The following is a 17,104-nucleotide window of genomic DNA, read 5'->3' on the forward strand; positions in this document are numbered from 1 at the left end:
TAAATAATTTTTTCATTCAATATTTTTAATTCCAAAATTGGTTTGACAGTTTATTGTCCCAGCAGCTGTGTCGATGCGTCTACCTATATTCTTCTACCATGCTGAGAACATAGCATTACAATGAGAGCATAGTATTACCTTCTTATTGTACCAAGGTTGTACCAATGGTGACAATATGGGCGAAATCAGCTGGTGCTATCGGATGACCTGATAGATATGCCATGAGCTGGGCCAAGATAGATGTACTAGGTAATCGCATCAGCCCAGCTGACGGTACCATTAAATGTCAAAACAAATTGTTGTAATGAAGAATTCGCCCTAAATGAATGCAACAACAAATTTGTTTATGTTGTCTTCCCTAAAAGTACCGTTTTATAATATTTCAAATAATTTAAGAGCAAGTTAAGAGTGAAACCAGTAAAAAAAATTAAAAGAAAATGAAGGAAGGAGGTTAGAATGGAGTGCAGCTTTAAGAAATAAGTTAGCCTCAACATCTAATATTCCCGAAGCACATCACGGGAAGTAGTGCAAGAAATCGACTCTTGTCATTTGCAGTTCCGAAAAACTTTCGGTTTAAACCAGTAAAATATAGTCATTATAAGTTTCTTGGTTTAAAAAATATCGCAATACTACAATTAATACTTATGTTACTCTTATTTGTTTTACAATAAAAACTTTTATTGCGACGTTCGTTTACGACGAGAGGCACACAAAATAAAATGTAAAAAAAAAACATCGTTTCTGATTGGTTAAAACAAATTTGCCACAACCTTTAAATGTCATGGCGAATCTATGTTTTTCGCCTTAGATGCCAATTTTGACATTTGAGGGGACCCCAAAAGTTGCTTTGTTGTAGCAATTCGCCGATGCGGTTACCTGTTAGATCTACCTTGAGCTGGGCCTAGTTCCGATAGTTCCTGTTCTGCTTTGAACTGTTTTGTTTTGGTTCGGCATAAGTCTACTGTTGGTATAAATATTCTCTTTGTAACATTACTTATTATTTTAACAAGAAATGCTTAAACCTAAAGCCCTAACGCAAGTTCTGAGCCAGGCCTGTTCAGGAGGTGTTCAAAATACCTTGTAAGTAGACTGATATGAGTGGGAATATTAGTCCATTTGTTGTTGTGTATTAACAAAGAGTCGACTAAATCCATTGTTGATCAGTTATATATCCATTTTTAATGTTGTTGCTCCAGCTAAATTGTCTAGCCATCCCACGACAATGGGTTGGTGGATTCCGGGAGCGGCATTCTTTTATGTTGCGTTTCTTTTATAGCAGTGTCAGTACGAGTGCAATTTTGACCAGTCTAAACCAATAGGTTCTGAAACGAAAATATTTTTAGCAGCTTTCAAACGCGATTCCAGATATCATTTGATGGCATTTACTGGGGCGTGGTTCGCATACCTATATTTTGGATGAATTTATTTAAATATTTTTGACAATGTCTAAAGCTACAAAAAAGTTTTCGACTTAACTCTATTTTAGTAAAAACTCTTTGGTTTATTTGTATCACATGAAAATATTGATCCAATAAGTGGTCATATGATGTGCTTATTGAAAACGGTTCGGGAATCATAGTAAAATGATCGATTTTTTGGCCTGGATGTTTGTAGAGCCCCCAGATATTTATGGAGCCCCATAGGAAACCACAGGTCCCAAAAATCAATTATTCGGACACAACACCCAAAACGCATTAATAACTCGTTGGATAGGTTTTCATTAGCTTTCGAACTATACCTATTTTCCGGAAGGTCGATAAAACCCCATACAAATATGCATATTTTGTCCCTTTACGAAGAAGCCAGCCGATGACTTAAGCCAGTCTAAAAAAGTCGTTTCGTCGTTTATTTCTTGAGCAAAAAAATAATTATCACAAGAAGAGATTTTTCGACATCAAATGGCGAAATGTAGTACGAAAACGACATACAAATAATTGAATTAAGTAATTCTTGTCCCTTTTATGGATAATAATGATAATATGGCTTATATGAACAACTCTACATCCACTCACTCCTGTAAAAGCAATATAGCTCTAGAGAGAAATATTGTTTTTTATTAATGGGTAAATGTATTATTTAACTTAAGCTTACGTTGACTACATGTAAAATTTTTCTAAATTGCAGTAGGAGTCACAAGCCACTGGATTCAATGCTGTTTCATTAAGAATGAATAGAACAAAAGAATTTTATCATTTTAATGGTTTTTAAATGTTTCAGGTAAACAAACTACTATATTCCTGTTTTATTTTTTAATTTATCTTTCGAGACGAGATTAACGATATGACATTTGCAGTGAAAAGGAGTGCCAGAGAGACACCATCACACACTTACCACTATGTAAAACTTTTTGCTGTTGGTTAAACGGCTCATCAGGCATATTTGATGTAGATCATCAGAAACATATAATATTTGTCTTAACAAGGCAAAACTCAAGAATTAAAATATTAGAACATTTGAAAATGAAAACGTTTACGTTAAGGGAATTTAGGAAAATATAATTTCTTCACTAAGACGGATAAGCACTCTATAGTCAATCCCACGGCAGCGGGTTCTACGATACCGGATTGACCCGAAACAACAAGATTCCAGTTTCGGCCAGCGGCTGCCAACCCAGTATGTACATGTTTGTGTTTGTTTATTTTTCTGCATTGGGAGCAGCATATCCCGGAATGCTTGCTCCGGATTTTATTGGTCCGTGCCGGGATTGAGGAAAACCCCGGACCTTGGTTCTGCTCGGTTTGTCAGAACGTCATCCACCACAGATCTGTCTCGGTGCGATGTAATGGATGCAGAGAGTGGGTGCACTTCAAGAACTGTTCCGGATTTAGGCGTTTGCGAGACTACAGCGAAAGGGACTATGTTGCGACTTGCTGCAGTAACGTAGTCCCCAGCGAGTCCTCTTCTTCGTCGTCCTCGTCAGAGACGTCGTCGGAGTATGGCACTCCACCGCAGTCTCCAGAACAGCAACCAACACCGCAGCACCTAACGCCACATGTTGCTGTTCCAACTCCGGATTGTGCATCATTCTTGCAATTCAATTGCAACGGACTTCGAGGCAAAATAGATGAGATAGTGGAATTTATGAGTCGGAGGAATATTAAGATCGCAGCGGTGCAGGAAACCAAGCTGAATGAAAATTGCAGCCTACAACGTTGTTATGGTTACAACGTACTAAGGAAGGATCGCACCAGAAGTGGAGGTGGGGGATTAACGTTCCTGTTACACCATTCTGTTCAGTACAGACCTATCTCGCTTGAGCTAGTCTCTAGTGACCCATACATGGAATGTGTGGGGGTAGCAGTCAAGTGTGGAACTGCCGAGGTAGAGGTGCTTAATGTGTATATCCCGCCGATTAATAGCTGTGAACCACGTTATTTGCCTGATATTAGCCCATTATTGGTAGGCAATAACCGCCTGGTACTAGGGGATTTTAATGCCCACCATGAGTTGTGGCATTCCGTCCTAGGTAATGACCAGAGGGGATCAGCGCTGGCAGAGCAGATTGACTGCTCCACATTCTGCACGGTTAACGAGGATGCCCCCACCCGAATAAGAGGAGAGTGTCACAGTTCGCCAGATTTAACCATAGTGTCACCCGGTCTGATAAATGACGTGACTTGGCAACCCGTCATTTCTCTTGGCTCAGACCATCTCCCGATAATCGTCTCCATAAGCAGGTCGCCCGATTTCATAACCTCTGAACGCCGCACTTTCCTTAACCATGGGAAAGCTCACTGGCCAGAGTTCAGAGAATTCACCAACCGCCGCTTCAGAGAACTGCCCAACCCTTCTGATGTTCGGGTAGCAGAAAGGATTTTCCGAAACATCATCAGAGCTGCAGCCGCTCGCTATATACCTGCTGGTCGAATACCCGAGATAAGACCAAACTTCCCAGCAGAGGCAGCGGGATTAGCAAACGAGCGTGATGATCTCCGTCGTACCAACCCTACTGATCCTAGAATCAGTGATTTGACAGTGGAAGTCAACCGGTTGGTACAGGAGCATAAGAGGAAAAAGTGGCTAGACCATCTGAAGTGCTGCAACATTGGAACCGATATGAGTAAGCTGTGGGTAACGGTTAAGTCGCTCTCGAACCCTGGAAAAAAGGATGATAGGACCTCAGTCACTTTTAACGACGTAACGGTGACTGATCCGAAGAGGTGCGCGGAATATTTTAACCGACAATTTGTCGAGCACCCCGAGAGTGATAGGGCGAAGCGAAGAGTACTACGTCGTATCAGATCTCTTCCCGCCGAGGAGGAACCACCACAGTTTACGATGGGTGATGTTGCAAATGTCATCCGTAACGCTAAGTCATCCAAAGCGTTGGGCCCGGACGGAATCTCAATGGTAATGTTGAAGCAGCTGGATACGCCGGGAGTCGAGTACTTAACAAAAGTTCTCAATTTGTCGCTAGCCACCCACATAGTGCCCGAAATCTGGAAAATGGGCCGGGTGGTCCCGCTACTGAAGCCAGGCAAGGATGCCAGTAAAGGCGAATCGTACAGGCCGATTTCGCTTTTGTCGCCAGTAGCAAAGACTCTTGAGGCTTTACTCCTCCCCAGCATTAGAGGAAGCTATGCAGTTGCCAACCACCAGCATGGATTCCGTCCACAACATAGTACCACAACAGCATTACACGCCATTTCCACACATATTAGTAGAGGACTAAACCAGAACAGGCCGTGTGACAGAACAGTGTTGGTAGCCCTTGACCTATCAAAGGCATTTGATACGGTCAATCATGCCACACTGTCAGAGAACTACCCTCCGGCCAAGTTTGAAACGTTGGATAATCAACTATATGTGTGGACGCCAGTCGTACGTGGAATTCCGGAACAAGAAGTCCAAAGCCCGTAGAGTGAAACAGGGAGTTCCCCAAGGTGGGGTGATATCTCCGGAACTGTTTAACCTCTACCTTTCCGGAATTCCTCGCCCTCCAGACGGCATTGAGATCGTAACGTATGCGGATGATTGTACGATCATGGCGTCGGGTCCAGTGGTCGATGACATATGCGAAAGGTTGAACCCCTATCTCGCGGAGCTTGCCGCATACTTCCACGCGAGGAATATGAAAATATCCGCCACGAAATCAACGGCCACACTCTTTATCACATGGTCTGCGGAGATGAGAACACAGCTGAATGTTCAGGTCGAGGGGAATTTAATACCGACCACGAACTACCCCAAGATTCTTGGGGTAACGTTCGACAGCATGTTCAAGTCGTCCGCGCAAGCCACAGCTATCTGCGACAAGATGAAAAGTAGGAACAAGGTCCTCAAGGCGCTAGCCGGCAGCTCTTGGGGTGCGGACAAAGAAACCTTGTTGACCTCTTATAACGCGATAGGTCGGTCTGTGGTCAACTATGCGGCTCCAGTGTGGTCTGCGAATACTAGTGCTACGCAGTGGAAGAATATCCAGACCTGCCAGAACGCTGCCCTGAGAACTGCGACAGGGTGCCTCCTCATGACACCAGTGGACCATCTACATGAGGAGGCGAAAGTCCTTCCCTTACGTCAGCATAATCATATGCTTTCGTTGCAGTACCTGCTTGGGTGTTACCGTGAGAGCCATCCCAACCATCACATGGTGGATAACTCTCCCCCACCCAGGCGTGTCAGGAAGGACATACATGATCTAGAGAGGGAGGTCCAGCGCTACAAGAGAGAGCCTCTAGATCAAGAAGCCTATCAGGCAGGTCTGAGTGGCATTCACACCGATGCAGTCGCGGATGCTATTAGCAGTTATAAAGTGAATGCCGTCCTCGGAGTCCACCCCCCATCCATTGCAGCCGAAGAACGTCAGCTGCCTAGACAAACCAGAGTAGTTTTGGCGCAATTACGTTCAGGATGGTGTAGTCGCCTCAATTCGTATTGGGCACGAATTGATGAAGATGTGCGTGACGCCTGCCCGGCGTGTGATACAGGCCCGCACAATACGCTACACCTTTTTAATTGCTCAGCCAAACCTACCCAACTCACTCCAGAGGATCTCTGGCTACAGCCCGTTAAAGTAGCCGAATTTCTAAACCTGGAGCTGGAACCAGATTAGCAGAACACAAACACACACACATGTACTACTGCTACAACAACAACAACAACAGCACTCTATAGTACTTTCAGTATATTTAAGTCTGATTTTCCAAAACAACATCATCATAAAAATTTTGAAACTTATATGAAAAACTTGTTAAAAACTCAAGTCACCTTTTTATTTATTAAAGGCTTCTTAGCCAGGAAGGAGCGTTACTTGCTTATTCTGGTTATGGCGATAAAGACAAAGATGCAAGAGTTACAGCAGCCATTGCAAGTAATATCTGGGCTGCATATGAAAAACATGGACGTAATGCGTTTCGGGAGGATCGTCTACAATTTGTTTTGCTTGACTGCGAATGTGGACACGTTGCAATCACAAAAGTAAGTTGTATTTTTAAGGAATTGCACAATTTGGTAAGAATGTTAAATAAAATATTCATATGGCTGGGGCCATACTCATTCTTATTATTGTTAATTTTTATTTGTCTATTCTATCATAGTTTAGCACTATTTTTAAGTTAATCTTCCAATGCATGTATAATTGGCCTTCAGTGGCTTTCTTTGTATTGAATGTAAATAAACAAAATAAAATAATATTAACCTTTTCCAGGTCGCCAGTATCTTGTTATGTCTGTATGCAAAAGAACAGGTGGGATTGGGATTACTAAAGCAGAAAGCAATGGCACTGGCCTCATATCTAGAAGGTCCATTAAAGCAAATAGCAGCAGCATCTTAATGAAAATGTATTAATGTATAGCTTACCATTTAGATGTATATAAAAAATAGTGAGAGTAATTTTGGAAATAAAAATGTAAAAATTAATGTGTGTGTTTGCTTTTAATTAATTTTGAAAAATAGCATATTACAACTGAGTAAAAATATTTTTGTAATATACATTTAAAGTTAATTGCCATTTTTTAAATTGTATACAATTCTTTCAATTCGACTAATTATATTGTAAAGCTTTTTGAATTTTAATTTAAAGATTGCAGAAAATCATAATGGGCACAATTTATGGTAAACGTTTAGCCGAAATGGTACTGTTTAGCTCAAAGGGGAGTAATGAGTCTAGCAGTGGACCGTAGGGTTATGCAAATATGAGTAGAAATAAAAAACAAGAGTTTTTCTTAATACACATGCAACTATTTATTGCTAGGTTGATTGGTTGGTGGTAACGATATTACCTGTAGCAACAATATGCCTTTCATGCACAACGATATGTGCTTGCAAACGATATTGCGGGTTTTGTCTGTCCGAATGACAGCGAAATACTGCTTGATGTCTAAAGGAGGCGGCAACTCAAGTTCAAGTGTGTTGGCAACTGGAGAGTCTTAGCTACTGGCGACAAAAGCGAAATCGGCCTGTGCGATTCGCCTTTGCTTCAGTAGCGAGACCACCCGGCCCATTTCCAGGCTTCGGGAACTATGTGGGTGGCTAGCGACAGGTTGAACATTCATTAGGTACTCGATTCCCGGCGTATCCAGCTGTTTCAGCATTGTCATTGAGATTCATTCTCGGTCCAACGCTTTGGATGACTTTGCGTTCCGGATGGCATTCGCAACATCACCTATGGTAAACTGTGGTGGTTCCTACTAAAGGGCTGCAAATGTGACAATTTTCTCTATTTATGCCATGGAGAGAAAATGCTCGTTAGGTTGTGCCTTGTTTGATCAAACGCATAACAGTACGTGACATCCAACCAAATGCTCGATGTCTCGTCATGTCGGTCACACTCAAACCCATCGTCATAACATGTAATAACCAATAAAAGGGAATGTTGAATAGTGTGGCATACAAAAATGTTCTATGTGATGAAGGCAATGCGCGATCGCTACCTGCTTTTCCGATATGTGAAAATATAAAATTTTTGTAATAAAGAATTTTTTGACGAATACTAAAATATTAAAGGTACTTCTAATTGGTCCACACAAAATTTTCACATTTCGTAGTCATTGACGAAACAATCTAAAATGTTAATCCTTATTAAAAAACAATAATCCCCTGAAAAATATCATAAATGTTTGCCTCCGGTAGTGAGGTGTAAATGAGAATGAGTGCTACTGTAACTCAAATAACAACACTATATACTTGTTCAATTCTGTGCGTATTCTGTTATTGAATGAGAGTCAAATCTCTGCCCACAAACTTTAATTTTAAAAGAACACTATATTAAGATAGAATACAGGCAAACAATATTTACCTCTTTTTTGTGGCCAACATGATAATCACCAATAAATTGGAATTGTTCAGTATATATTTCATTTTTTTCTATTCATTTGTTGATGTCTATGCACATTTTGTTATTGAACTCAATTTTATATTTACGCGGTGTTTGTTACTTTAAAATTGCAGCACACACAAAAGCACATCCTCACCGTCGAAAGTAACACACACACCCTCTCAATTAAAGCACACGTACACAAATGACACACAATTTGACGATGACACGGTTCGATGTCATCGTTGACACCCTGCATTTATGGAGAAAACCATGCAAATATTCGAGTCAGCCATGCCACGATCCAACCTTCGACAATGGCACACATGAATCAAAATGGGGAATGTTGTGGTTGTCATTGCCCATCATAATACATAACGCATGACTGAGTAGACAAAGTCAGTGTGTCGAAAAAAGCATAATTCATACAATTCGTCTTGTGCAGGGGGTGGATTCTTGTTCTATGAAAATATGAAATGAAAAATATTTCCTTTATAAAATTTTTCATTTGACATTTCTATCCTTTATAAAGTTTTCATTTCACATTTTCATAGAAAAAGAATTGAGGCCCAGGTCTTTAGTTCCTACTCTTCGCTTCGCCCTGTCACTTTCGGGGTGCTCGACAAATTGTCGGTTAAAATACTCTTAGTAACTACTTTAGTTTCGTCTAATACCGACAAATTTCGTCAAATATCAAAAACATAACAAATGAAAAAATGCATTTATCAATAAATATCATCAATTCTGTTGTTTAATTAAAAAGGGTTTTTAGCACACACATTTTGGGTGACAGCGTTATGTTATGACTGAATAAAACTATCGTTGAACTTTTTATAAGTTTATTATGAATGTAAATTTTAAGTGGGTTTTTGCTTCTGGAAAAGTTAAGAATCAATATTATATTCAAATTAAATGACATTTATTACTTATTATTTAAAGAAACTTAATAAAAAAACGAAATTTATTCTATGGCGTACAATTTTAACGTACGGTCCATACTCGTCGATGCAATATACTGAGCATGTTTTCCGAAACGAACACCTGTGGCAAGTGCTGTGTGGTCATTGAATATTTTCAAATCCTGCCATTGTTTACACAGATATATCCTGAAAGAAGAAGAAATGTATACAATATATATTAAAAATAATTTGAAATTCACGCATAAATAAAATTTAGGTTTAAATGTTAAATATTATTTCAATGTTTCCCTTTCGAGCTTAACGATCTAAATACAATGATAAGAAAAGCCAAAATTTCCAAGACAGAGCACATTACAGTATAATAATTATAGGTAGCAACAAACTTCAGCTTATTTTACTCTATAGTAATACTAGTGTCAAATTCGATATGACGTTTTGTAATTTGATTCCATTGGGCCTCTTTATGTACTTGCAAAAATTGTACTGAATATGAACTTAGTATCGAGAAATGTTATGAGACGTTAAATTAATATATAATACAAAAGTAGTTCAAATAAGTCATCAAGGATAACATGTGAGTTGATGAGTTTGAAGAACTTGAAGAACCAGTTTTTCCGTGAATTTAAAAAATCGGAATCTGACATTGACTACGCTAATAACTCTATTTCAAGGTCGAAGTACACACTTGAGTCTCCTTGATTGTATAACGATTACCTTGATAGAATTAAAAAAACATTCGATAAAAAAATCCAAAATCAATTTATTAATAAATTTAAAAAGAAAGACTTCAATCAAAATTTAAAAATTCAAAAACAAAGATTATTTTAATGATAGCGAGATCGCTCAATACTTTGCAAGTTTCTTTTCGTCAGTTTATTCAACTAAAGGTTCTTAATCAATTGATCATTATCCCTATGACTTGTGTCAACTTGGACAGGTAAATATTTCACATTTTCTTGATACAGATATATCTGATGGTTTGCGCAATTTAAAACCAATTAAGAGCGCAGGTCCTGATGGTGTTCCTAGCATTATACTAAAATATTGTTATACCACCTTAGCTACCCCATTAACACTATTGTTTAATAATTCTTTAAAATTTACATACGTTCCCTCTCTCTGGAAGAAATTTTGTTTAATTCCATCAGATAGCTTATCTGACGCACCCAATTATAGGGGTATTGCAAAATTAAGTACAATTCCAAAACTATTCGAAAAATTAATAGCTGATATATGCTGTGTTCCAGTACCCGCAACTAGTTTTACAATTTTTTCGATATCATAAAGGGAAAATCAGTTATCGAAGTAAAAACTTTTACATTCTAGCAGTTCTGGAACAGACCAATAATTTCACATAAAGTTGAGCCTTTTTTAGGTCCTTACCAACATCGTTTTCGGGCGGGGTTTTCGACTATCACAAATCTTACCCAATTTACCTCCATAATTGTAAAGGGATTTATTAATGGTATGCAAACTGATACAATCTATACAGATTTTAGTAATGCGTTTGATACAGATGATTTAAAGATATTTTTTACACAAAAGTCCAGTGGACAGTCAGATTTATTCAATATGACCTCAATAACTTGTTTTCATGGTGCTATTTAAATTTCATGGACTTAAATTTAAAAAAAAAAATGTAAATCTACTCCTTTATCAACTCTATATAAAATTAACGAGAACATTTTAACACCCGGGGAATCCTTTGTTTATCTTGGCCTCCAAATTGAAACCAAATTATCTTTTAATAATCATATTTTATCAATTGTTAATAAAGCAAATGCTGTTTTAGGATTCATAAAACAATGGGCTAAAGAATTCTCTGATCCGTATGTTACCAAGCAATTATTTGTACCACTTGTTCGGTCCATACTAGAATATGCTAATTATGCCATCTATTCCGATAAAATTGAATCGGTGCGAAAACAATTTCTGCTTTTTGCATTACACCCTATACTAGCAGACTAAAATTAATTCGATTTTTTGCATTAAAAAGTAGACGTATATTTTGCAATACCACAATGACGTCTAAAATCTTTAATGATGTCGTGCCTTCGGACTCTCTTATTTCTTCTTTCAGAATTAATTTCCCATTTAGATTATCAGTTTTTAAATACTGATTTTCACTGAACTAATTACTCTATGGATGAACCTCTATGGATGTGCCTAGACTTCAATTCTTTGTATGATATCGTAGATTTTGAATGCCATCTAATTTTCCACCATGGTTCGGATCATGGTGAGTATGCGATCCCTACGTAATGCCAAATAACAACGTTTTAAAAATTGATACTTTATTAAATTCACCCCATTGTAATATTTTCCAATAACAAACATTTAAATTTTTATGTTTATATTTTCAACGCACAAAAAATAAATTGCTCAATTGTCAGTGTTGAAATTCTTCAATTTTAGAATTTCGTACGCCCGACGTATTTGGATAACTCTCACATAACTACATGTGTTTAAATTGTGATGCTATGTTCTCATTACACTTTCAATCACGTTGTTCGCTCTCAGAATTAGGCACACAAATTAACCCGTTCATACGGCACGATTCGTAATTCATAGTAAAATAATTCCTTTTTTCAAAAATTTTGTTTGTTGATTTTAATGGGAATTTATACGAAAATACGAAAAAGAAGAAATTATTGTTTTTCTCCCAAAGATTTATTATATCATTAATTTTACAATTTTCGTTCACGTTTTCAACTTTTTGTGTAAATGTTGACATTTTTTTTTATTTTTCTTCTGGGCATATAGAATGCCTTATTTCTTTTATTTCTTGTAATCTTGGTCGAGAATCCATGGAAAAAGTCATCGTTTACACACTACAATGTTAATAAAAATAATTGGATGCTACTTTATGTGAATTAATATTAAAATATAAATTTAAATGTTAATATTTTTCAATTTACGATTCAATTCATTGAACTTCAGAATTTTTCGCACAAAGAAATCACCATAACGATGGGAAACCTTAGTATCGGCAATGTGAATCATGTCGTCATCAATGTAGAAGCCCAACTCTGAACCAGATTTAAATGTGCCTTCCAAACCACTGGAACCCTTGGACCAAACCAAATTGCGCATTTTATGCTTGAAACACAAGAGACGAATCAACAATTTCGATACATCATCTTCGCTGGCTTGAGGATCAATGAATGAAGCCAATTTAGCCAGTGGCAGGGTGGTGTACAATTTCAAGTATGAACGTGTGGTTGGTAGATCAGCTTGTTGTCGTACTTCATCCATGAATACCATCAGTTGATGTTCCATTGGATCTTTGACATAATCTTCAACGGGAGCATCAGCAGCAGGACGACAGGGACTAACAAAACGTGGGCAGGCAAAGAGGAAGAACGATTTGAATACATCCAAGTCACCACATTGCATCTTGAACATGGCATCGTGATAGTTCTTTTCACGCAACACCTGCTGTATAGACTCATCAATACACTGTGGATGCAAGACCAAACAAATGGCCAACAAATGATACATTTGTTCAGCTTGTTTGTTGATCTGATCATTTTGGTATGAACGTGTACTGTACAATTGCTTGGTACGTTGGATGTACAACAGAATTTCGGAGAATGTGCGAATAGCATCAGCATAACGGCGCATCATCATGTAGGCAAATCCAACATAGTATGATGTAGAAATCTGGCATGCAGGGATGTGGGAATATTGGGATTTCTTGTGAATTTCAATTGGTTCCAAGACCTTGATGGCTTGATAGCAGTCACCCAATAGGGAATGGACACGCAACAATCCAAACAATGAGAAGTAACCCAACATTTTGTAGAATGATAATTCACCAAATTCTCCGGCAACAGCCTGGGGATCGTTACCCTGAGAGATGGCTTCCAATTGTTTTTTAATATTGGAGATATCTACCAAGGAATGTAAGACGTTGAGGATGCACAAAATACTCCAGACATTGCTGTGGTTAACACACAATTCATGGATTTCTTCTTGGGTTTTGTCGGTCAGACGAGCTCTGTATTGAGCGAAATTCTGGAACTGATAAACAAACTCATCAACCAATTCCCACAACCAAATGTCGGGTAGTTCGAACAAAACTGGACTTTGTGAAGAGATAATTAAATTGAAGAAATCACAATAGTTGAAGAACGAATTGATGCGTTGTTCCAACCAGGAATGCGTGCATGGATGTGACGATAGTACAATTCCTTGTAAAGAATCAAGAACAAATTGTCATTGTCAACCAAGGCGGCTACTTGTTCCTCATCAGGCCAGGCAGACTTATCAAAGTGATGATCACTAATTTGTGGAAAGGTATTCTCGTACATGTTCTGGATGTCAAACAAGACGCCGTCTTTCACAGCTTGGCAAAAGTTGAGCAGGAAATATTTCACATTTTCCGGCATGCGATAGTAGTTATTGCGTTCATAGGCCAGATCCAATTGTGGATCTCCAGTATGGGCGTACTCATCATAGTATTCCACATTGCCATAATCTTCTCCAGCATACTGTTACGTTCTTGGATTTTACTTAATCCCGTGTAGACGTTGTTTTATTTCCCAATACAGCTCGTACCAAATAAAACGCGGGTTCTTTCGGATTACGATTATTACAATGATTTTATTCACACAACTTTACTTTGCACTTTACTTTACTCGACGGTTTCAATTCGCGATCTGATTCACAACTGACTAACTGCCTTTCCATTTCCCCTATTTATATGAGCCTCGCCCGTCGCTACAGAAGTTTCTAGACGATCTGGTAACGCCTAGATTACGAACAATCTACCAATGCAACGAACACATACAAACTTACATTGAGTGAACAATAACAACAACACATACACAGGCGAGGGGGTAAGAAAGAGGAATTAAGCGATCATCAATGATGACGTTTAACAAGAATTGTACGTCAGCAACAAAATAGAAAATGAAAGAGGAAATGGAAGGATGTAGAAAAATCTATACAGTAGTTGTTGTTGTGAAGTTATTCAAATAAACTGCGTAGTAGAAATTTACGTTACAATTCAAATTCTTAAATTAACGGAATTCATCTAAATTAACTTAAATCTAAAGTTATATTCGTAACAATACATTTTGAAGTTATTTATAATATTTACTGCAAATTTTATAGAAATTCCACGCAAATGACAGTAACACACCAACAATGATTTCTGAACATATTTTTGTATATTTCAATTTTTAAATTCTGCTGAAGAGACATTTGTCAAACATTTTCTCTGACGATACTAACATTTTGGAAATATTGCCTCTTTTGTTTGCAGTTTTATGTGGAAATTTCAACTCGTGGACAAAATGCGTACCTCGAATGAGAGAGAAAACAAAATGTTATTTCATTTGAATGTACATACGCCATTCAACATTGTAGTTTTCATTCATAATTTTCAGTCTTCCCAAAAATGTTTAAAATTTCATTAAATTTTTTTATTTTTAATTTTTAAATGTCATAATTTATTTTTTCGATAAAAGCTCTCATTTGTTATGGATGGGACATATTTTTTCGTTGTTTTGAGAGTAATTTGATTTGAACAGTGTACAAATATGAGTGTTCGCCCAGGAAATTTTGTGTGAAGAATTAGGTAGTTTATTCATAGTTAAGGGTCAAACAACGAATAGAGAGCGAATCAAGTGCAGTGAAAACGCCACATGAGGTGAAAAACGTCGACTGAGTACGTCGAATTTTAGGTAGCATGTAACTCATTTTTGAGTTACCGAAAAAAGTCGGTAAAATTAAAATTCGGATAATTTGGCGATTAACGAAATTTGTCGAGTAGTTAGCGAGAAAATCAAAGTAGTAGCTAAGACCAACCGATAGATACCAATGTTGTCAACTTTTACTTATTTTCTATAACAAAATTTTGGGTTTCAATGTTACTGATTTTTGTCGGTAACTCAAATAATGAGTTAGAATATCCAATCCCACTACTGAATACATTTTTTTCCATTTGGTAGTTCTGTAATGTCAAAACATACATATAATTTTAAAAATGTTCAAATTCTGTTGAATTTTAAATTCATTTTACAGCTTTTGTGGAGAACAAATGCTTCCGTTTCGGGAAGAAAAAGAATTACCATCGTATTATGAATCCAATGTTGTGAAAATTCCACATCATTCCATTAGTTTTTCACGAGTTTCCCTTATATAAAAATATTGCAAAAAAAGTGTCAAATAAAATACAAGTTTGTTGCATTTGTGATTGGTAAATTTGAAATTTCAAGACTCTAGCTTGTAGGGAGACAGGTTGATGGCTTCGAACGTTGAGACGACAACATTTAGTTGGCTGCACTAAGGTCCGTGGCTCATTTTTGTCGTATTATGAAACGAATCTATTGATTTCGTTGTATCACGAAGAAGCGTTGGAATAAAGCTAATTGTGTATGTACTATTAAGTTCCCCTTATATTAGAGAAAAAAAAAAATAGTAAGCAATATGGTACCCGTTTTTATACCCTCCACCATTCTATAGAGGGTATATTAGCGTTGGCATTCCGTTTTTTACTCCTCGAAATACTCATGGTAGACCCTACAAAGTATATATACTCTAAGTCGATTTAGCGATGTCCGTCTGTCTGTTGTAATTATGCTATCTTTCGAACGAATTGAATATCGAATATCGGTCCACGTTTTCGTATAGTCCCCATATAACAGTACATCCCGATATTAGGTATTTTCATAATTTTAGCGACATTGTAAACCGTAATTGTTTCAAATTTCGTATACAAATTATTAATAAGCCGTTAAAAAAGTATTAAATAAATAAATGAAATGAAATAAAAAATCGTATGCTTTTCCACGACTTCGTATAGCTCCTATGACAAAAATTCTGATTCCTGGAATGTACGTACATTTGTAATGTTTTATATTACATGACATTTTTTCATTATGACTTACAATTTTTAATGTACTTTTGTAGTGTTTTTGTTTTTAATTCTAATGCGATGGCAGTTGTGATTTTTTTTGGTAGTGTAAAGCAGCATCTGACAAAATGTTTTATAAGTCGAGAACTGCTGCACTGATTTTGACAATTCACACCATTTAGTCTCTTGACAGAAAAGGAAAAAATCGCGTAAAAATACGCTAATAAAAATGTGAATATTTTTTTACATTTTGTCCGTAACATAAGGGTATATTAACTTTATATATATATATATATATATATATATATATATATATATATATATATATATATATATATATATATATATATATATATATATATATATATATATATATATATATATATATATATATATATATATATATATTCTCTTGATCAACATAATATTCTATGCCGATTAAGCGCCTGTCTGTCTGTTTGTCCGTCCGTTTGTGGAAACCACTCTAGCTTCCGAACGATATGAAGTAGGTTGATAAAATTTTACTCAGATGTGTGTTTGTTCAGCAGGACTTTTGGTATTGAATATGGTCCACAAAGAGGTATAGCCTCTTTATAACCGTTACGACAGATTTATTGTTTTTTGGAAAGTGTGATTAGGTCCTTCCATATATATCATTCATAGTGAGCCTCTGAGAGGTTCAAAAGACTATAGCACGTTATTTTTGTAGCTGAAATGTCGGATTGTTTTAAATAGTTAATAATAAATTACAGCTATTGAGTCAATTATAGAGCATGAAAGTTGTACCAACGGTTGTATCGTGTGTGGCTTGCATTATATTGGTAATTTCGAAAAGTAAATATCGAATTGACAATTGAGCAGGCATTTCATTGAATGGGGAAAATATAAGATTCTTGGATTAAAGTTTTAGAGCCAGATTTGGATATAGGATCAGTGAAAATCAGTTAGACATATCTATAGGTACATGCATGTTCTGCTGATTTATAAATAATGGTGGATTTTTTAGAGACATATGATAAGATGTTTATTTGTCTGTTTTTACTAAAACATAATGGACAAAATAGAGAC

At 36.9% G+C, this 17,104-nt stretch overlaps 3 protein-coding genes across 6 annotated transcripts in view; 1 reads left to right on the forward strand and 2 right to left on the reverse strand.

The window, feature by feature from the left end:
• The first annotated feature begins 916 nt into the window (after window positions 1–916).
• Window positions 917–6,858, forward strand: LOC101892702 (ragulator complex protein LAMTOR2 homolog). 4 transcript variants are annotated; one of them, XM_059126776.1, is made up of 4 exons: window positions 1,130–2,063; window positions 2,125–2,217; window positions 6,225–6,417; window positions 6,647–6,858. In XM_059126776.1, the coding sequence occupies exons 2-4, from the start codon at window positions 2,198–2,200 to the stop codon at window positions 6,770–6,772; spliced, it is 339 nt and encodes a 112-aa protein (XP_058982759.1). In that variant the 5' UTR covers window positions 1,130–2,063; window positions 2,125–2,197; the 3' UTR covers window positions 6,773–6,858. The 4 variants fall into 4 exon arrangements, with proteins under 4 accessions (XP_005191674.2, XP_058982746.1, XP_058982740.1 ...); XM_005191617.4 differs by lacking the exons at window positions 1,130–2,063; window positions 2,125–2,217 and adding an exon at window positions 917–1,080; XM_059126763.1 differs by lacking the exon at window positions 6,647–6,858 and having other exon boundaries at window positions 1,087–2,063; window positions 2,294–6,297.
• Window positions 6,859–9,076: 2,218 nt separating this feature from the next.
• The window catches only part of LOC101892021 (pre-mRNA-processing factor 19), a 33,307-nt gene continuing 25,279 nt past the window's right edge, over window positions 9,077–17,104 (reverse strand). The window contains exon 4 of the mRNA XM_005191613.4: window positions 9,077–9,360. Coding sequence (XP_005191670.1) covers window positions 9,216–9,360 — 145 coding nt within the window. The 3' untranslated portion in view covers window positions 9,077–9,215. The remainder of the gene's footprint in view (window positions 9,361–17,104) is intronic.
• LOC131804225 (eukaryotic translation initiation factor 3 subunit L-like) lies at window positions 11,908–13,858 on the reverse strand. Its single transcript, XM_059126787.1, is given in 2 exon segments — window positions 11,908–13,328; window positions 13,331–13,858. Coding segments are annotated over 2 exon segments (1,497 nt in total). The 5' UTR covers window positions 13,566–13,858; the 3' UTR covers window positions 11,908–12,066.

The sequence above is a fragment of the Musca domestica genome, unplaced genomic scaffold, assembly GCF_030504385.1.
Source record: "Musca domestica strain aabys unplaced genomic scaffold, Musca_domestica.polishedcontigs.V.1.1 10, whole genome shotgun sequence".
NCBI classification, from domain to species: domain Eukaryota; kingdom Metazoa; phylum Arthropoda; class Insecta; order Diptera; family Muscidae; genus Musca; species Musca domestica.